The sequence below is a fragment of the Syzygium oleosum genome, unplaced genomic scaffold (assembly GCF_021117445.2).
Source record: "Syzygium oleosum isolate NSW1041296 unplaced genomic scaffold, Sole_v2.1 Sole_v2.15, whole genome shotgun sequence".
Lineage (NCBI taxonomy): Eukaryota > Viridiplantae > Streptophyta > Magnoliopsida > Myrtales > Myrtaceae > Syzygium > Syzygium oleosum.
In genome coordinates, this window is record NW_026607499.1 from 2,105,128 (window position 1) to 2,125,708 (window position 20,581).

Here is a 20,581-nt window from a genome sequence, read left to right on the forward strand (position 1 = left end):
TACAAGCTTAATGACATACTTTGGTGATCGCTGACACCATTACACACGTCATTCATCATTTAGGTATCCATAAACCTGCGTCTGCCTACCCAAAGTACTACCTTAAGTATGACTTGTGATAAATAAATCTGCCGTCCAAAAAAGTTATGTACCATCGTTATATTATCTTCGGAATACAAGAATGCACTTGAACGTTTACCATAAGGCACGCTTCAACATCCATCCTTCATTATGTTGCAGTCAAGAAGATCAGCAATCTCTCCCTCATTATGTTGTAGTCACTGAAAAATCAACCTTGCAGACAATGGTAACAGTCACCATTCGCTCGTATATGCACTACTGATTTAATCATCTTTTTACCCCTCTGAAACTAATATTAGACACCATTTCCAGTATGACTACGAGTGACAACAAACTGTCTTGGATCTTCGACGTATAAAAGATCAAAAGCACCATATCCTGAAACTAGAGGTATTTCCACCATTCTCAGATAGAAACATAGGGCATGCAAGTGTGAAAAGAGAAGGGCAGGAGCATCGATTAGGATACAGTCTTTACATCCCGAGTTGGATTCTCCAGAAATCAGAGCACTTGTATCCTGGAAATGTATGTTGTCATTCCAGGATAGCTCGCATCTTCCTTTTCTGGTCCATATCACCTTTAGGCCTTTTGACACGCACAAGAAGAGAACTTTCAAAGGCCACCCACTCAAATTCAGTAGACTTTTGCATTCATATTGTGTCATGATTATGCCCTAAGTATAACAGTAAAAAGATAAAGCTAGCTTATCATCATCCACAGTAAGAACCACTTAATCAAATAATCGAAGTCTCTTCAATTAATTCTCTCAAGTTTCAACCCAAATTGAGTCAAAAGATAACTTAGAAAATCGGCATCCAACAATGGCCTTCGAAAATCCTGATAGGCCAAGGGTCTAGGACTGGTGCTCTTCCTCAATGCCTCGTTGCTTGCACCACGTCATCACCGACAGAGCATTTCACAATTCCAATTCGTGGCAAGACCAAAATTAAGACCCCCATCTCTCAACATCAATTGGGGAAGTCGTTGATTGTTTCCAAGGTCTGGATTACCACGCACCCCCCCCCCCCCCGCTGAAACACTGTGTGGCTGCAATAGATGCTTGAAATAATGAAGTGTGAAATTCAAATCAAGGTTTTTACTCGAACAGACACACACCTTGATTATGTTTTCTCTTTGGTCCACAAATACTGTCTGTGTCAGTGGTATGGCAAAATCCTTTCCTTAGCTAACAAATGCATCAAATTGCTAATAACATGCAGCCTATGGGTTATTCTTCTGCGCAATTCACTAGTATATTGTCAGATTCTCTACTGAAGTCCAATTTCAGTCAAAACTATTGCCGACTTAATTAACCTAAACACCAAAGATAGTGCTAAAGAGGTATAAATATTTGACAAAGTGGTAACACATTGATCTAGCCCTAGTCTTCCATCAAAGTGCAGTCAAACTTCCATTTCTCAAACATTACAAAGAGATATCAAAGTAAACTTTTCAATCTCCACATTCAGCAAGTCCGACTAAAGACACCTTTGTCAGTACCTTTAAGATAGATGTACTAAAAATAAACTAGAGCTGCAAGAACCCCTGAGCCATTGATAGATAAGCCAGTAATACTTCTTGTGGGAAAAAAGTTTCTCGAAACTGAGTCAAAATGCTTCCTAGTGCAATGGTATTTGAAAGAAGTGAAAGGATATATATTGCTTGCAGTACCTCCATGTCTCTAAGATCTCAAAATCTCCATCCATGGTGGCTGGACTTGAACTCCACTTCACCAAAAGTCTATATTTGAGCTTAGACTCCTTTTGTAAATTCACTTGTGACGCCGATTTGCAATCATCATTTGATACTGAGTGTGAAATCTTCCTCCAAAAGGAGAAAATGGAGTACATGAGCTCATCTTGTGCAAATCTTGATAAACCAAAATGGGCAAACAGGGAGAATGCTTGGTTTAAAGCATGACAACACCGAACATTAGAATCTCCTCTCTGATGGTGAAGCTCCATCACCATGCATCACTTTTGTTTTAGTTTCTACAATAAGACAACAGCAAAAGATTATTCCACCTTTGTATAGATGAACTAAACATATCACCATACACAAGACATTGGATCCACAACTATCATAAACTAGAAGTGGCATCCACCGTTCATTAGCTCGTTTGGGTTCAAAAGAAAAAAAGATACAGAAGCTCCATGAATAACGAAGGAAGGATCAGTTTCAAGCTATGACCAATGCAAGAAGCACAACAGGAAACGAGAGATATAAGAGGACAAAACACAAATTCAATGTCAGGAAGACATCCAAAATTATAATGCATCCATCCCTTCTATTCAACCAATAGCCTTGTTAACAGCTGCAGAGCACAGGATAGTCATTGTAGAAGAGCTTGCAATGCAATGACCATTTACAAGGACAGGGGCCCTCTTCTTTTCCAGATCATATCACCACTGCTGACATGAATTTCTTGCTCAAACCTTTTACTTTTCAGACATCATATCCTTCTCATGTAACTGTAAGTAATCAGGAAACAGGATACACTTATAATGAGGAGGTGAATGCACGAAGACGCAAAAAGATTTTTAAGCAGCTTTTACTTGTGAGGAAAGGAATGGAATTCATTTTGGTAAATATCTGCAGCTTGAAGTATAATTAGGCAAAAGCCACATTATAACACGCACGCCATCATCTTTAACCGGCAGAAGCATTCCCTTCTAGCCTAATTTCAACCCTGATGCTTCGTTCTCAACCTTGTGCAGGTAAAAAACGTCAGGTGGTCTAAGAGGGTGAAAGAGGCACATATCAATACCAAGCATGCATGCTTGATTCCATGCAGTAACACGGAAACTACTCGATACATCGATGCATTGAGGCAATTGCCGAAGAGTCCTGTTCCTGTCTGCGTCTCTAAGACTGAGATTATATTCAATACAGAAATAATGGGAATGACATGATATGACCGGGTAGCTAGCTGTGGACATAAGGAGAAACAAGCTCACAACCCAAGTGCCGGAAAAGCGTCTGCAAATGGCCAATAACTTGATGACAAGGCAGTTCCGTGGACGACTTGACTCCATCGCAGCTTCACCATAGCTTTCGGAATGCTAACTCTGTCAAGTTCCGATAAGTGGAAGCCCGCGAATTTGAAAACGTCATGGATGAAGCGGCAGAGCAGGAGCACAACATACGAAGAATCACCAAGCGACGGGAACATGCCAAGCAAATCGATACCAGCACCAGAAGTAAAAGCAGAATAAAGGCAACAATCCTCGTCGCGCCACTCTAAGCTCTGTTCCGCCGCTGTTCCGCCATCGACGGGCGGAGAAACAATGCAAGAATGACAAGCTAACCATCTCTCTCTCTCTCTCTCTCTCTCTCTCGATGTGGGCGGATGTGAGGACGGCAACTGCCGCCGTCGCCGTCCTGAGGCGGTGGTTGTGGGTGCGGCTCCGGCTCCGGCGGCGCCACCTCTGCTTAGAGTGTTGATTTTTCGATCTTCGTTTTTTCCTTTTTTTTTAACTTTCTTGCTATTAATAATCGTTCAAACTGTTATCGCCATAATATGCGAACCAAAACGACACTTCAATGCACAAGATATTCAAGCTCATTCAATTTAAATAAACTCCGATTAAAGATAAATAAATAAATTGAAAATTCGATTATTAAATTGCATTGTCGTCATAAGTTAAGGACAAAAAAAGAAAAAATAGTAGTAGCTTATTTTTTAATGCGAAGTTACTTATCAGTTATCACACGTTAGCATATTAATTAAAAATAAATACGTATGTCAATTTAACATAAATAGATTATTTACTTTTTCACATCAAAATCTAAATTAAGGAGCTGCGGATTTAAGACACTTGAATGTACACCTCACCCTCATCGATGCATGACGAACTAATGAGCTTGCCTAAGTCTTTTAAGGCCATTGAGGACGTATGAGCAAAATGAGTAGGTTTGGACAAATAGTTCCTTTTTTTGGGTTGGCCCTTCCAACCTTGCTTGTTCAAAACTTTTATGTAGTTAATTTAGTATTATTTCATAGTGATCGGATCTAGTCCCTAATTTTAGGCTTGACCTTCTTAAGGTTTGTTTGGTTCAACTTTGCAAATGAACATTGGAATAATGCAAATACCTTTAGGTTAAAGCCTATTGGGGAAATGCAAATGACGTTTAGTAAAAAATTCTTTATGAAGCTACTTTAGGCCAAGTAGTGTTTGGCTTTTTTTTTTTTTGCAAAGGGCTTTGGGGTTTTCTTTTTTATTAAAAAAAAAACTTACCCTTCGCCGGCGACCATCATCCGAGGTCAGGTGATCGTTGACGAGCCAGATCTAGCACCAACGGTAGTCGACCCGCACGACCCTCGCAGGGGGTCGCCTGACCTCAGACGACAAGGCTTGAGGTCGTGCAACTCAGGCGATGTGACCCCAAGCGGCCATCGCCTAGGTCGCATGACCTCGCCGTCCATATCCAATATTGTCGACCGTCTTTGTGCAAAGAAGATGAACAGTAACAACGACGGGCAAAACCGAAATATTAAAAAATAAGTGAGGGTAGTTTGGGAAGAAAATAATTGGTTTCGACATTTAACAAATACTGAAAAGTCCAAAGCTGGTCCAGACCATTGGGAATGCTTGCCAAACGCCCTAGGCCGAGAAGCCCTTGGGAATGTTAAACCGAATGGGGCCTTAGACCTTATAAATGAGTAGGTCTAGGCAAATAGTTCCTTTCTTAAGGTTAGCCCTTCCAACTTGACCTATTCATGACATAAATAGTCCTTAAATTTTAGCTCAGTATACAATCTAGTTCCTGAACTTTTAATTTAATCAATAATTTAGTCCAAACATTGAATATTTTTACATAGTTCAAGGTCGAAGTTGCACATATATTAAAAGTTATGACCACGTTGAACATGTATTAAAAGTTCAAGGATCATATTACATATTGAGTTAAAGTTTAAGAACCACATTAAATAAATTAAAATTTTAAAAATCATATTGTATATCGGGTTAAATTTTATGGACCGTTTATGTTATTATCGTATCGATTTTACATGGAAAACTCAGTGCTATCTTGTCACATGTTGGTCTAATCCATAATTTTTAGGTTTGACTCGCAATGGCCTACTGATTGATTGAGTCTAATTTTAGGTTATCTTTCCCAAACAAAAATTATTAATCTATTAAAAACTTTATTTAGTCAATTCTTATAAATGCATAAGTACTTTCCCAGATAAAAATTTATTCATAGAAATGAAAGTTTACTTGTTGTAGTTGTATGATACGTTAAAAGTTACTTTTTTTTTCCCGAGATACATTAATTATAATTTATAAATCATAAAATTTATTACGAAAACTTACAAAAAGTACAATCAAGTCATAAAATTCGTCAAATTAATTCAATCGAATATTAAAATTATCACCGTCTAATGTACTAATAAAAATACTGACAAGATTTATTTTAATATTTTCTCCTTCTCACGTATCGATAACATTTTCCTTTTTTGGTCTCAATAATCTTGGCTTGTGTCTAGTCGGGATGAATTAGCGAGGAACACAAACGGCGGGGCGGATGACCAAACGCCGCCCCACGGTGGCGGCAGGGGCGCAACGCAAGCCCGTCCATTCCCAGAAAAATTTCGGTTCGCGCCTTCCGCACGACCAAATTTCGCGGCGGACGCTCCTTTTGGAGCCAAAACCCCGAAACCGTCCCCGGGCCCCGCGCCACGTCAGCACCACCCCCCTAATATTTTATTATTTTCAAATACCTTTTTTTATCCCACAATCCGGCGAATATCGAAAATAATTTTAAAAAAATCAAATAATAATTAAAAAAAAAAACGAAAACAGAAACAGAGCTCCTTCGGACAACAAAGCCATCCTCCGCTGCTGCTAAAGACCCGTCTCTCTCTCTCTCTCTCTCGCGCGATTTGATTTCCGCGCACTCCTCCGCAGCCGATTCGTTCTCTCTTCTCGCCGTCGGAGCTCCCATTCTAGGAAAGGAAACTCCGGCCGCTAGGGTTCCGAATTGCGCGCAATTCGGCCTTCGCCTGGTCGGCGGAGACGGCGGCTCCCCACCTCCGCGGCGGTTTCCGGGGCGTCCGGAGCCAGTCGCGATTTCGAACCGGGGAGGTTGGTTGGTGCCCTCGGAGTGCCTCCTGCCGTAGGGTTCTTTTTTTTTTTTTTTTTTTCCCCCTTCTCTCTCGCGTGTCGCCGCGTGATGGTCCGAAGATGATCGTCGAGCGGCCGAAGAAGATCGAAATGCCGAATCTGAAGCGATGCAAGTCGCAAGGCCCTCCCGGCGGGGAGGTGAATTGGAAGAGGATGAAGCAGGGGAATGGTTACGGGTCGTCCGGGACGAGCGGCGGCTTGGGTTCTTGCTGTAGCAGCGAGGAGTCGTCGCGGCGCCCGCGCCCGGCGATTGGGGCGGAACTGAGTTCCATGGAATCGAAAGAGTCGAACGGGAGCGCGGACAAGTTTCGGCCTCCGTTGTTGAAGTACTCGCGCGGGCGCACTCGCTCCGCGCTCCGTTCGCGGTTTAACGGCTCGGTTGATGGGAATATCCAGAATTCGAAGGGCACCGAGTCAGTGTTTGCGAGTCAGGTCAATTTGGAGAAGAGCAGGATAAATCGCGAGATACTCGAGTACAATGAATTGGGGAACGCGGAAGAGAATGGTGCGGACGATTCGTGCGGAAATCTGCAGGAAGTTAGGGTATCGGACGGTGCAGAGGTTGCGGATGGCGGCAATAGTAGCAAGCATTTGAGTTCGCGTGGTTCGGTGGTGTGCAATGTGAATTCTTCGCCGTCCATCGATAGCGAGAAGTACGTACCCTCTTGTGCCTTGGTGGCGACGAGAAGACAGAGTTACAGGCCGGAAGATTTCAGCTTGGGCGATATAGTTTGGGTCAAATGCGGGAAGAAGTACCCAGCTTGGCCAGCTATAGTGATCGATCCATTGTTGCACGCGCCCGATTCGGTTTTGAAATGCTGTGTTGCCGGGGCCGTCTGCGTGATGTTTTTTGGGTACTCCAAGAATGGAAAACAAAGGGTACCGTTTTTTTTCTTTCCTTGATAATTCTTATCCGCTACTGCCGAAAAAAGAAAAGAAAAGATGATCTTCATCCACACTGGGTGTCTCTCTTATCCTTATAAAGCCAATTGAACAATGTGCAGGACTATGGCTGGGCAAAACAAGGAATGATATACCCCTATGCACAGTTCATGGATAAGTCAGTTAATTTTTATCTTCTGTAATGGGTTTGTGCAAGTTAGAAAAGTCATAAGGAAGATTACAGTAGGTTTATTTTTTTATCTCTCCAGATTTAAGAGTCAGACACAGCTTCATAAAAGCAAGCCAAGTGAATTCAAAATGGCAATAGAGGAGGCGGATTTAGCAGAAGCTGGTTATATGGACTCTTTTGGCTATGGGCGAATGGCTTGTGCAGAAGCAAATGCCAGTGTCAGCCAAGAGGCCTCTGGCTTCACTTCAGATCAGGTATGTGGTTAGTGAACGGACGGTTCGATTTGTTGACCACATGTTTTCCTGAGTTTTAGGCAAGTGAGCTGAAGAAAATTATGATGGCAACGGTTTAGAGTGTGACTATAATAGGTGTAGATCACTATTTACTTAATTTGAATCTTGTTTATGGCAACTGTGTAAATAACGCTTCCCTGTTTTTCCATGCTAGCATATGAAATTGAAAAGTCTTTATTACTGAATTCTTTGATGTAACATGGCTAAACTAGAAATTTTCCTGCAAATCATGGTGCTTTTGGAAAGTCTCTGCTTTAGAGGTTCATGGCTTCATTCCATTTATCTTTATCTTTTTTTTTTTTGGGTAAAGGTCATTTCCATTTACCTTCATAATGATTGGTATGATCCATCCTTTGATGATTGACATTTTGGCTGTGAACAACTTTGCACTTCAATTGGGATTCGGAAGTAATTATTGTTTTTAAATTTTGCATAGAATTTTTTGTTTAAACCATTTGTGCGCTGGTCACAAATTTTTCAATGAAAGTGGGGCTCCCTGTTTCTTTGATACAGGATATGTGTTCCAAGAATATGCAAACTTGTGACAGCTGTGGCCTCATTTTCCCTTTTAGAAGTATGAAAAAGATGAAAGGCCCAAGTGGTGAAGCTCAAATTTTGTGTAGACATTGTGCCAAGGTCCATAGTTGCATATTTTTTTTTATAAAACTTTCATGACACGTCTGCGAGATGTCTCAGGGTTCTGACCAATGTCATGTTCATCATTTCTACAGTTACTGAAATCCAAACAATACTGTGGAATATGCAAGAAAATTTGGCATCATTCTGATGGTGGAGATTGGGTAAGATATCTTACTTTTGATATAGTTGACTTTCGTTCTTTGAAAATAATTGGTTATTTGATGTTGTTTCTTGCTGCGTGGAACTCTTTTTTAGGTATGTTGTGATGGTTGCAATGTTTGGGTGCATGCTGAGTGTGCCAATATCTCCAGCCGACTTCTTAAGGTGAGCATGCATGATTTGGTTTTGTTCCTAGATCTGTTCATGCAAGCAAATGGGAGTTGTTTCTGACATGCTTATACACCAAGGATCTACGGCACTCTGATTACTACTGCCCGGATTGCAAGGCCAAGACCACTTGCAAAAGGCCAAATTTACAGAAGTTGGAGCCAAAAGAGAAGTATGCTCAGAGATATATAACCTGTTTTGGTCAGTTAATTAGTCTGCTTGCATGTGTGCTCGTGCGTACGTGCGCATATGCCTTTATAGTTGGGTTAGGACTTGAACTAGATTGCTTGAATTTGCTTGAAACAGGTTGGTGGAAAACAAGCAAGCTCCTTTGCCTGACAAGGTTTCTGTGGTGTGCAATGGCATGGAAGGGTCATATATCCCAAAACTTCATCTGTAAGCCTTCAGTACTGAAGAATGAATTTCGTATAATGCTGCTCAGTCTTTTCTGCCCTATCAACATTTTTCTTTTCCTCGATCTTTCACTCCTCCACATCGTCTATTGTGGATCGGGCCTCCTTTTTTGTGGTTACCACTAATTAACTTAGCTTGCTGGCTTTTACATCAGAATTAGTCTGTTGTCTGCTTGTGGTCTTATATCCCAAAACTTCATCTGTAAGCCTTCAGTACTGAAGAATGAATTTCATATAATGCTGCTCTGCCTTTTTTGCCCTATCAACATTTTTCTTTTCCTTGATCTTTCACTCCTCGACAACGTCTATTGTGGATCGGGCCTCCTTTTTTGTGGTTACCACTAATGAACTTAGCTTATTGGCTTTTACATCAGAATTAGTCTGTTGTCTACTTTGGAATTTAAGGAATCTGAATGGCGTGTGTTGAAGACAACAGAACTTTTATTATGGAAAACCTGCATAACTTGGGAACATTTTTAATTTAGACGAGGGTTGTTGATAAGCTGCTTTGATTTCGTTTGTCTTTGTAGAATTGTGTGCAAGTGTGGTTCGTGTGGTTCAAAGATGCAGACACCTAGTGAATGGGAACGGCACACAGGTTGCAGAGCCAAAAAGTGGAAATACAGTGTCAAAATCAAGGATACAAAAGAACCACTGGAGAAATGGGTTGGTACACTTTCCTGTGACTTCACAGCGTCACTTTCGCTCTTTCTTCATCTGTTAACTAATACTAGACTTGCTTATCTAGTCTGTTAGATTCTTCTGTCTATGAATAATCAATCATGAACTTTGTTCGAACATTTTCAGCGTCAAATGTATCGATAAAGTAAACACCATGGAGTGGCTTTTGCTTATATAGCTTGTGGTGTGGTTTAATGTCCATGATTTATACTTCATGTGCAGATTTGGTCATTAACATATAATCTACTATAGGGGGGCGTGGGTTTTTCCGTCATGGATTGTTTATGCTTTTATTATTACACAGCTCATACCATGTTTCTGGAATCTATAGTATGGTTATCTTAATAATGCTGTCTTTTAGTGTATTAATTAGTTATGTTTCAGCACACATCATTTGAGTTTCTGTATCTCCTTGATTTAATTTTTTTCTCATTTTGAAGATTTCCACCTAGAGACTAAATATATCCTCAATACTCAGATGGAAAGAAATCTTTTGTAGGTCTTTGAGGTAGACGTACTCAATTTAGTCGAGGGTCTGAAACTGTCTTTTGCAGCCTTTTCATGTGAAATAATATATCTTGGCGACGATTGTATGTATTTTATATGTGGTGCTTATACTACGTGTGGCCGAAGTGCAGTTTCATGCTAATCTTATGTAACTTCAGCTTGCAGAGTATGCCGCACTTGGTTCTGATCCTTTGAAGCTAGATAAACAGCAGTTGATGGATTTCTTGAAAGGTAGTTCTTGCATTTACTGTCAAAATACACACTGAAAGTTTTCATGGTGTATATGGTACAATTGCTTCTTCATTGAAGTGATGCTGCATCCCGAACAGGAAGAAGTTTGGGGATTTGGTGCTTTTACTGGAGCGGTTGTAGCTTTTGGTTGTGGCTTTTGACTCTTGGTTTTAAGTATGATATTTATTAAATGTAGCGCTTGAAAGTTATTGTTTACATCTACATAAAAGAGACAGATATTTCAAAAACAAAAACCAGAAGCAGAAGTTTGCGAGCGGACTGCCTCCCCTCTCTTGAAAAAAAAGACCTCAGTGTTTGGAATGAATGAAAGCACTTTATTAAATATTTATCTATCTTTACTGCAGAGAGTTATGTGCCTGTTTCTGCAAAATGGACGACGGAAAGGTGCGCCGTCTGTAGATGGGTTGAAGATTGGGACTATAACAAAATGATAATCTGCAACAGGTGTTAGATCTTTTCAGACAGCATTTGTCTACTTTTTTCTGGTATTTGAATCTAAGGTCACCGGATAGTGGATCTTCTTCTGTAAATGAACTAGATTCACTCTTGATTGCAGGTGTCAGATAGCTGTGCACCAAGAGTGTTATGGGGCAAACAACGTTCAAGACTTTACTTCATGGGTTTGTAGAGCATGCGAAACGCCTGATGTGAAGAGGGAGTGTTGTCTTTGTCCGGTAGAAGGTCAGATTCAATGTCATAAACTTCTACTGTCCTTGTATGTTGTTTCTTATGCTTTTAAAGAAATTTGACTTCTATGATGACATTATTGATATATCGCTTTTGATTTTTTTTACTATTGGGTTTTTGAGGAAGTCCTGTCGTGTGAAATTCATCATCGTAGTTGTGTGAGTTTTGCTCTAAATCTGTGTCATGGTGTTGTGTGATTTAGTATTTTCTTGCTAGAAATTGTTCTAACTGGCTTAAATGCTGGTCTCTAGGGGGTGCTTTGAAGCCAACCGATATTGAGCCACTCTGGGTTCATGTCACATGCGCTTGGTTTCGCCCTGAAGTTGGTTTTCTGAATCACGAGAAAATGGAACCGGCCACTGGAATACTCAGAATTCCTCCGACTTCTTTTCTGAAGGTAATCCGTGCTTTAAATTTACAGTGTTGAAGATTGCTGTTTCTTGGATGTGGAGGATTGTACTTATTGTAAGAATGATAAAAGCTTCTAGCAATAGAGAAAAACCTAATTTCATAATAACGTTGTGGCAGCTTACTTTTTAGTTGTGCATTTTTTTATTTTTGATCTAATTTATTTGTTGTCTGCTGCTCGATTTAATTGCCATTGACTTCTAGATGCTCAGTACTTCTTCTAAATGATTTTTCTTTGCCTGTGGTGCAGAGTTGTGTAATATGTAAGCAGACTCATGGTTCCTGCACTCAATGCAGCAAATGTGCTACTTATTTCCACGTTATGTGTGCTGCAAGAGCGGGACACAGCATGGAAGTAAGTCCTTCAATAGAATTTTATTATTTTCATGACTTTTATCAGAACTAACATCAGTAGAATCTCTTGAGCTGGCTTTTTTAATCTATTCTGGTGCTTGCACTTGCTTTCTTTCTATATTCTTTGCTGTTGGATATCAAGGAAGGACATATTGGAGAGATTCTTATGTATTTTACACTGATTCTAAATCTTTGGTTTCAGTTGCACTGCTTGGAGAAGAGTGGGAGTCAAATAACGAAGAAATTGATATATTGTGCCGATCACAGGTTAGATTGGTTCCCTTTGTCTACATGTTTTGATTCTCTTTTTTACATGTCCAGATTTGTTTTGTTAAGTGTGTTGCCTAGAAATTTAGCAACTATGATCCATTGACTTAGAACTGTATGATGCATGCTGCCTTGTCCTGGAAAAGTATGATTTCACATGGGTGATTCTGCAGAAGATTCAAAAGCCAAGAAGTTGATTATAACTCTGTCATGGTCATTAGCATAGTACATCAATGTAGTGAATAGTTAGTCAATGTTTATGCAATGTCATTTTGATTTACTGTTTATGAGATTGTTTCTCCCATATTTGCAGTTCATTCTTGGGTAATAGGACACTTTTCTGTTGCAATTTGAACTTGAGAATAGGTAGTCGCCGTAAAAGTGTCAACTTTTAGGAGGTTGTCAGTATATGTTCTATTTTTACAAAGCTAATTCTAATTGAAAAGAGTAAATTGCATTTTTTTGAACCTTTTTGCTATGGCCTGTTCAGTTACATAATCTGCTGCTGTATTAGATGATTCATGATGGAACTCTGCTGATTAATTTGAACAGGGTCTGTTTGTTTTGGTTATTCATACTTGAACATTCTTACTTATTGCTTCGTGTCTTAATAGTAGTTAGTTGACATGAAGGTGGCTAAAGTGTACTCAACCATGCATTGTCTTAAAATTGCATTGTCAGTCAAGTAGGCACACATTCTGCTCCTTTCTGCTTCATTGTGTACATTTTGAACATTAGGGTTACGTGCTTTGGCTTCTGTCCAGGGTCCCAAATGCAGATTCCGTTGTGGTTGTTCATACTCCCTTGGGGGTGTTCTCTGCCAGAAACTTGGTTCAAAGCCAGCAGGGAAATTTCAAAGGTTCGAGGTTGATATCATCTAGGAAAGAACTTCCTGAGTCCTTAACTGTCAAGAATGATGAAATTGAACCACTCTCGTCTGCAAGATGTCGGGTCTTCACGAGATCTAACAAAATGGTATTGTATCGATGCAGCTCTAAATTTCACTGTCATGATCATCATTTTAATTGTCTGTCGGTAAATACATGGTCTATATGAGTTGTGATGTGTGCTCATTCACTTGTCAGAGAAATGAAGAACCGGTGTCTCATCGTCCAATGGGGCCAAGCCACCATTCTCTTCAAGAAGTGATTAACATGCGAAATTTGGAAGTAATTTTCCTACTATAACTCCCTTTCTTTTCCTTGTTCAATACCTTTGTTCTCTACTTTACAGATCGATGGTCATATTAGTGTTTTACAGATTTCTTTTCTTTTGCAGAAACAAAATGATTCTACAATTTTCACATCATTAAAGGAACGGCTTCACCTCTTACAAGTACATTTGGTCCTTCAATTTTTATTATCACGGTTTGCTTGATGTGTCTTTCTTAATAATTTATATTAAATTACTGTTTCAGAGGACAGAAAAGCATCGAATTTGTTTCGGTAAATCTGGTATACATGGATGGGGACTCTTTGCTCGAAGAAATATTCAGGAAGGAGAAATGGTACTTTCTTGTGTAAAGGACCTTGTTATTGCATATTATGTTGTGCTTTAGTTGGACGAAAACCCGTATTTGTCATTATGCTTTTCATTTATTTTGGACATGAAGGAGGACATGATAAAAAGAGACCAGTACAGGGTTTTTCCATTCTCGATGTTTTTTGTTTTTTTATTATTATCTTAAAAGAGTGCAGGTTCTGTGAAGGCCATGGTTGATTGGGTACATCTTGTATATGTTTTACTATTCCCTAAGACCGGTCTCTTCTGCTGTGGTGTACTCTTATCACCTATTTATGAGAAATCATATGAAATTACCAGTGCCATAGGCCTATTCAAAAGTGAGGTGAGATTGACACTAGACTTGTTCATTTATAGGTTGCTGAATACCATGGTGAGCAGGTGAGACGCAGTGTGGCAGATCTTAGAGAGGCAACTTACCGCAGAGAGGGAAAAGACTGTTATGTAAGACTCTAAAATTCCTTCTTGTGTGCACGGCACTTTTGTTATTTCATTTCAGTGAAAGGAAGTTTGAGTTTGACTTACAACTGAGCCCCAGCTTACCTGATGGAATTATTGCATTTGTACAGTTACGTAAGATTATAATATATTTGAGGAGTGTTCACTTGGATAGTTCTGGCATCCATAATAACCCCATTACATGCTGTGCTCCGTTACACAAGTCATGGGGTAGAGTTTTGCCCGTCATGTTTGTGCTCTTCTAAATAAAATGTTTGTTAGGCATACAAGATTCCCATCACTATTTTCACATTCTTAATTAATTCATTTACTTGTCGCTTGCTGAGGATGCATAGTGCCTGTGGGTTTAGGAAGTGTGTTTCTTCGTGATTTTTCCTCCCGAAGCGTTGTCTCTTTGGCTCATCGGGTTATCTGTCAGTTTGTCTTCTAAACATGACGAGACATTTTGCAGCTCTTCAAGATCAGTGAAGAACTTGTAATCGATGCCACAAATAAAGGGAACATAGCTCGGCTAATTAATCATTCGGTAAGTTCCAATATGAGCATTCTTTGAAGGAATGATGGGCATCTTCTGCTTTGAGTGTTTAACTCATGAATTCCTAGTGTGACAAGGCTTTTGGTTGCTTATTTAAAAACTAAAGTCCTTGATATGCTGCAGTGTATGCCCAACTGTTACGCCAGAATTTTGAGTATGGGTGATGATGAGAGTCGGATAGTTCTTATTGCAAAGACTAGTGTATCTGCCGGTGATGAGCTAACGTAAGGTTTCCTCCAGATGGTCAACTCCCTCTTCCTACTGTATTTGTGATGTGATTTTCTGTGCGCACTTTTTTCTGTTGGGAAGGGAAAAAAGCCGAAGCATAGCATAGTCATCATGTGGGTCGTGACATTGACATTCGTGTTGTTTTGCAGGTATGATTACTTGTTTGATCCGGACGAACACGAGGAACTGAAGGTCCCTTGCTTATGTAAAGCCCCCAACTGTAGGAAATTCATGAATTAGGCTTAGGCATTGTACATTTGAGAATAGAGGCCGCCCTCCCTTTGCGGCGAGCATATAATTCTTTTGATTTTTCGCCCGAGGAATTCTTTTGTAAATCTTTCAATTTACAATAATATTAATGGGATGACCACCAACAAAAATTTGCTTGGTGGAGGTGTTTTCCTTTTTATGTTTCTTGTTTTCTCGAAGTTTTGATGTATATCAGGGTCTGTTTTACTGAAGTGGTGGTGTAGCCGTGCGGTCGGCTGTCATGGCTGCGAATTGAAGTTACGATGCTTTGAAGCTCCACCAAAGTCGGACATTGCGTGAGTTTTGCTGAAAAATATGTTTAAAAGAAATTTTTGTTCAAATGCTTGGCTGGATTTTGCAAATAATTTGAAAATGATTTTCATCGGGAAAATTATAAAATACATATTTGAGAAAAAGTTTCAAGTGCAACTTTAAGTTTGGGTTTAGGCGTCGCGGAGTCTAGGGGGAATCACGGGCCCGGCCTTCGCAGACTAGTAACCTAGCCCCGGAGAACCGGGGCTCGAGGACCTTGGGAGGTCCTGGGCCCGAGTGCAATGGTACAATGGTGTTGTGACAAGTATAGGTTTTTCATTGATTATGAGGAAACTTTTCATTGACTCATTTTCCTTAAACGATCCAAACGTTGAAAACCTTCAATAAGAAAGGTCAATCAAATTTATTTGGAATTATGTAGAGATTTTTGTACATTTGGATTTAGCGAGAAAGCCGATGAAATCTTTTCGCTTTTAAAAAGCTCGTGAAAGCTCAAATGAGCTTGAGTTTTTAATTAGAGAATAGGTTTTACAAAAGTATTTCAGATGGCTAAAATAGAACATAAATAAATGGCTTTTCTTAGGGAAAAAATAATGTGCTATGGAGCCTCGTGGTGGTCACATTTCATTGCAAGCGCACTCGTTTTAATCTTGTACTAAATTTTATATAACTCATTACTCACGAGAAAAAACAGGAACGAGCCTAACACGCTCATTTATGATATTAACCGTAAATAAATAAAAACGAAAAAAAGAAAAAGAAAAAAGAGAGAGTCGGGGCAAAATCACCCGGTTCGGAGCGAAATGGATAGAGCCCATGCCCACGACCCGTGCCCGTATAAACTCTCTCGCCCGAAGAAAAAAAAAATCAAATAAATAAATAAATAAATATACAGTCCTTATTCAAAAATCTGAGCGTTCCGTTTCGCGCGGTTTAAACAGCAGAAGGACGGAGCTCTCCACATCTGCTGCTTCCGAGCACAATCGAAATCCGCTTCGAACCAGAAGAGAGAGAAAGAGAGAGAGAGAGAGAGAAGCAGCAGCAGCAATGGGAAAACGACTGAGAAGAGAGCGATCGGTGTGCGCTCGCATCTCCCCTCGCTCCACCTACCTCGCTCCTCACTCCACCTTCTACTGGTACTCTCTCTCTCTCTCTCTCCTTCTCTCTCTCTCTCTTCCTCCGGCTTGCTTCGTTCCTTCGTTCGCGATCCGTCGACCGAGCTCTCCGCTCGCAGCTCCGACCTTCAGTGGCGGACGCGCCGCGCGACCGCTTCGTGCTGCTGTTGCTCGGAGCGGATTCGGTTCGAAAACTCGACACGCGCGTGCACGAAAACCGCGGATGCTCTGTTTTTTATTCCTCTTCCGTTTCGAAGTTTCGCTGCTGCTGCTGCTGGCGGATCGATTCGCGATTCGAATCCTGGTGAGAACCTTAGCCGCGGCTTGGCGGTCCTCGTTGAGTTTCGATCTCGGCTTGGTTCGTGGAGGTCGATTGAGCTTGATAGGAGCAGCACGGTGCGGCTGCATGAGACGGAGATTAACTATATCGTCCGCTTCAGACTACGAGTCGCTAGGATTCTTAGCATATAACGATTGAAAGGAGTCTTTGACAGATTGAATAGTTTCTTAAATTCTCCGATTCTCTCGGATTGTGAGAACGCAATTCGAGAGTCGAATGCACAATCTATGCGGTCGAGATTTTCCGAAAGAGCGAGCCATACGCATGAATTTTCGCTTGCAGCGGAATCTGTCATCTTCATTGATAAAAAAAAAAAAAAAAAAACTCGAAGATCGAAGCTAGAACTATCAAGTTTATCGCGTGCTTTTTTGCTTTTTTCCTTAACGACTCGTCAGGTTTTACCGATCACTTCGATATGGAGCTGAGGAAGGCTCTATTTGGTGGTTAATGATTTCACATGATGTCCCTCCTTGGTTGACATGCTTTAGGAAAAGCTATCGGTTCTTCATTGTTCATAGTTTGATGACATATTTGTGTGTATGTTCTCTTCGCTGTGCGTACACCGACACAGAGAGACGCCGTCGTTGCGCGACAATGGACAGCAGCTCAGAGACTTACCTCTTCCTTTCGTCTGTGTCATCCGCGATAATCATTTTTATTTGCCCCCTCCACTTGCCTCTCCACCCATCATATTGAGCAAGAATTCTCAAAATTCGCGTTCTCTTTTGGGCATCTGAATAGCTACGAGGAAGACGTGTGGACGGCGATAGCGAGGTTCCTGAGCGGGAGATCCCTGGTGATGCTCGCGCTGACCAGCAAATGGTTTTACCGTCTGATGATGGACGAGAGCATATGGAAGTTTGCCTGCTTGCGTGATCTTCGAGTCCCCGAGCCTAAGCAGAAGCAAGTTTCGTGCAAGTGGATCTCGCTCTATGCTTCGGCTTTCGGTAGAGAACAGAACCTTTTTTTTCCAACTTGTCCTTTTATCATAGAGTGCAGCTCGTAAATTCGCCTCACTTCTTTTTCCCTCTGCAAGATGGGAGTCACTCTTACATGTTTCGTCAGCAGGAGAAGCATATCGGTGAGTAATTCTTTCGGTTGGTTTCGTTTCTGATATGTCCCATTTAAAGATGAGACCGGGCGAAAAAAGGATAACTGCATAGGAAGTTGTCACCCCTTTTGAGACTTCGAAACAGTAGTATACAGATAGTAAGAAGAATACATTCTGTGCCTCGTTTAACATGTTCTGATTTTGATTTACAACGATGATGTCTTTTAACTTTTTCTTTCAATTGGCAACTCAAGATTGGATGCGAATTGGTGCATTCTCTCTTGATTCATCGCAGGCACTCCTGACCGAGAGGTTGAGTCCTGTGGAAATACCAGAAGCGGAGAATATGGAGAAGAAATTGCGGTCTGGCGGCTATTGCTTGCTGAAGAACATCAGAACTGGAATCTGGATAGCTGGTACTCGCTAGTTGCATAGTGCCCCGCCATTCTTTTCCGCATTTAAATGTTTAGTATGGACAACAGAAGCACTTCATGGCTTCTCTAACCTTATGTTCTCGCATTTGTCTGCACACAGATTTGCAGCTAGTTCGCTGTCCTCTCTGTGACCTAAGCAACTGTGAAGGTAAACCAATTGTGTTCTGCTAACGTGATATGAATCTCCTCTCTTTGGTAAAACATATCGTCCCCGTCTTTGCTGACACGGGCTGACTACTCGGTACAAATTAGTACTTGAATTCAAAAGAACTTGTGGATATCCGGTCTATTTCTCTTGCAATTGCCCGAATAGGCTAAACGGTAATGATGTTAGATATGCTCAAATGAAGTATTGCCAACCCACAACGCAAGGTTCATGAATTTTGGATTTCATAACTCTCGTGAATTAACTGGCATTCTCAGTCTATTGCAAATTGTATGACTTGGTTTCTTGCTTTAAACTGATCGTGAGTTTCTTGGGGGGAATCATTTAGGCATTCAAGGGAAATATTAGTATCATCGGAAACAGAGAGATCACTTCCTTTCCATAGTCTCTTCTGGACATTGCAAAAATGGTCTGTGCGTTTGATTTAGCCAACATAGGACTCAAAAATATTCACTGTGGTAGGAACCATGCAAACTTTGGATGCAAGGCACTTCGAACTCTTCCTCAACGAGGGATTCCAGGACGGAACTTGGGAATATCAGGTTGTAGGAGCTCACGATATCAAAAAGAATACAGAAGCAGCATCTGGAGCCATTTTTGACGTCAAACACCTCAAAGATTCCTCAACCTCAGGTGATCTTAGCATTTCATTCTTGCTTAATCATCATTGCTTTCCTGCTCAAAATGCCCAAGCATGCAGCCACCCACAGAAAATTTCCCACTTTCATACTGACTACCAAGCTTTCTGCTAGCAGCAACAGAAACATGCAGAATCCATAGGCCCATGCCTAACTAAACTATAGCCCTCAGTGACAGGACCATCATATAGTAGCAATCTGGATAGATTAATTGCTTGCTGTATTGAGATTACAGAAGATTTTTCGTAACTTTGTGGCAGCAATTTTTGATGTCAAGTCATGGGTAGGGAAGCCTGCCGATTGGCAACCAAAGGCCAAGGTCACGGTCCATGCGGTTGCAGTAAATACCAATTTACAGGAAAATGAAGGTATTGCGCTAAACCAATCAGTTAAAAGTTGACCTTTGCGCATATACTGAAAAGCTGCATTGCTTCTGAATCGATCATGAAACGGCAGTAATTATCTGATCGGATAAGTCGACATGGAGCTAGTTTTCTCTCCATGGTATCGACATAAAGATGCAAAGAACTAAGAAGCAGAACGGTGACTTTTATTTTCGCATTGACAGTTTTTTGAACCGTGTCGACGCAGGATTGCATCTTAAATATCACGTCATGAGAGCTGGAGCCGGCGGCGATGTCGTTTCGATCAGGATTTCTCAGCAGCTTCTGTGATTCATCATACCAATTCTCGAATAAAAATCTGAAAACTCTAATCGTAAACAAAATGCATATGTAATCCTACGATATCGAAAGAAGAAACAATACCTAACCAACTGATGATCAGGTTCGCTATCCTATCACCCCTAACAAAGGACAAGGTCATGCACAGATTTCTTATGATCTCATTTGAGGCACCATTTTCCGCTCATTCTTAGGGAACTCATGGAGCCGTATGACCAGTGCATGGCTGCATCTAGTCAAATCGAAATCTCCAGCTCAATGGTGAGGCATGGAGTATTATAGAAGATACTAAAAGTATAAAAGCATATTGGAGAATCACATTTCCTGCAAGGACTCTTCATGTTCTCGTGGCATTTCGAAGTATAAATTCACTTAGCTAGCTGTTGATAGTCCATAAGTTCGTGAATTGGACATCTTTCTGGGCTTCTTGGTTATCGATTTTCCAAATCGATCAAAGCGATAGTCTCCCATTTCAGTAGTGTTCAAGTTACCAGACTAGTAGCCCTTCGCGTGCAGCTCAATATGTACTCGCCAGTCGCCAAGTTCATAACGCATCATTAACTAAACCGACTGTCCTGGCCCGAAACTGGAACAGATCTATACATTACATTCATCGAGAGGAATCCTATCCCTGAAGCAAAGTTTCCAATGCTCATCCGTGTAGAGAGATTGGTTCAACGGAAAAGCAAGACAGCAGCATGCGTAAGATCGCTCCTCATCGATTTGATACTGTACAATAATCTAATTAAATACATTCACCTATCGTATAGCTCAGTCTAA

At 40.8% G+C, this 20,581-nt stretch overlaps 2 protein-coding genes across 4 annotated transcripts; both read left to right on the plus strand.

Moving 5' to 3' along the window:
• Window positions 1–5,927: 5,927 nt before the first annotated feature.
• LOC115678041 (histone-lysine N-methyltransferase ATX3) lies at window positions 5,928–15,261 on the plus strand. 3 transcript variants are annotated; one of them, XM_030601331.2, is made up of 23 exons: window positions 5,928–7,088; window positions 7,214–7,269; window positions 7,361–7,535; window positions 8,088–8,210; window positions 8,306–8,374; window positions 8,469–8,537; window positions 8,621–8,712; window positions 8,847–8,936; window positions 9,484–9,619; window positions 10,300–10,372; window positions 10,738–10,837; window positions 10,950–11,074; window positions 11,332–11,477; window positions 11,739–11,843; window positions 12,045–12,109; window positions 12,874–13,084; window positions 13,195–13,278; window positions 13,388–13,444; window positions 13,527–13,616; window positions 13,988–14,074; window positions 14,541–14,615; window positions 14,748–14,848; window positions 15,002–15,261. In XM_030601331.2, the coding sequence occupies exons 1-23, from the start codon at window positions 6,270–6,272 to the stop codon at window positions 15,090–15,092; spliced, it is 3,039 nt and encodes a 1,012-aa protein (XP_030457191.2). In that variant the 5' UTR covers window positions 5,928–6,269; the 3' UTR covers window positions 15,093–15,261. The 3 variants fall into 3 exon arrangements, 2 of the variants coding, with proteins under 2 accessions (XP_030457191.2, XP_030457193.2); XM_030601333.2 differs by lacking the exon at window positions 8,088–8,210; XR_008818090.1 differs by lacking the exons at window positions 13,527–13,616; window positions 14,748–14,848; window positions 15,002–15,261 and having other exon boundaries at window positions 13,388–13,476; window positions 14,541–14,616.
• A 1,065-nt stretch (window positions 15,262–16,326) lies between these two features.
• Window positions 16,327–19,950, plus strand: LOC115678043 (probable F-box protein At3g61730). Its single transcript, XM_030601337.2, has 8 exons — window positions 16,327–16,510; window positions 17,571–17,776; window positions 17,866–17,910; window positions 18,135–18,296; window positions 18,415–18,462; window positions 18,943–19,113; window positions 19,379–19,486; window positions 19,710–19,950. Exons 1-8 carry the CDS (start codon window positions 16,422–16,424, stop codon window positions 19,790–19,792), a joined length of 912 nt encoding a protein of 303 aa, XP_030457197.2. The 5' UTR covers window positions 16,327–16,421; the 3' UTR covers window positions 19,793–19,950.
• The last annotated feature ends 631 nt before the right edge of the window (window positions 19,951–20,581 follow it).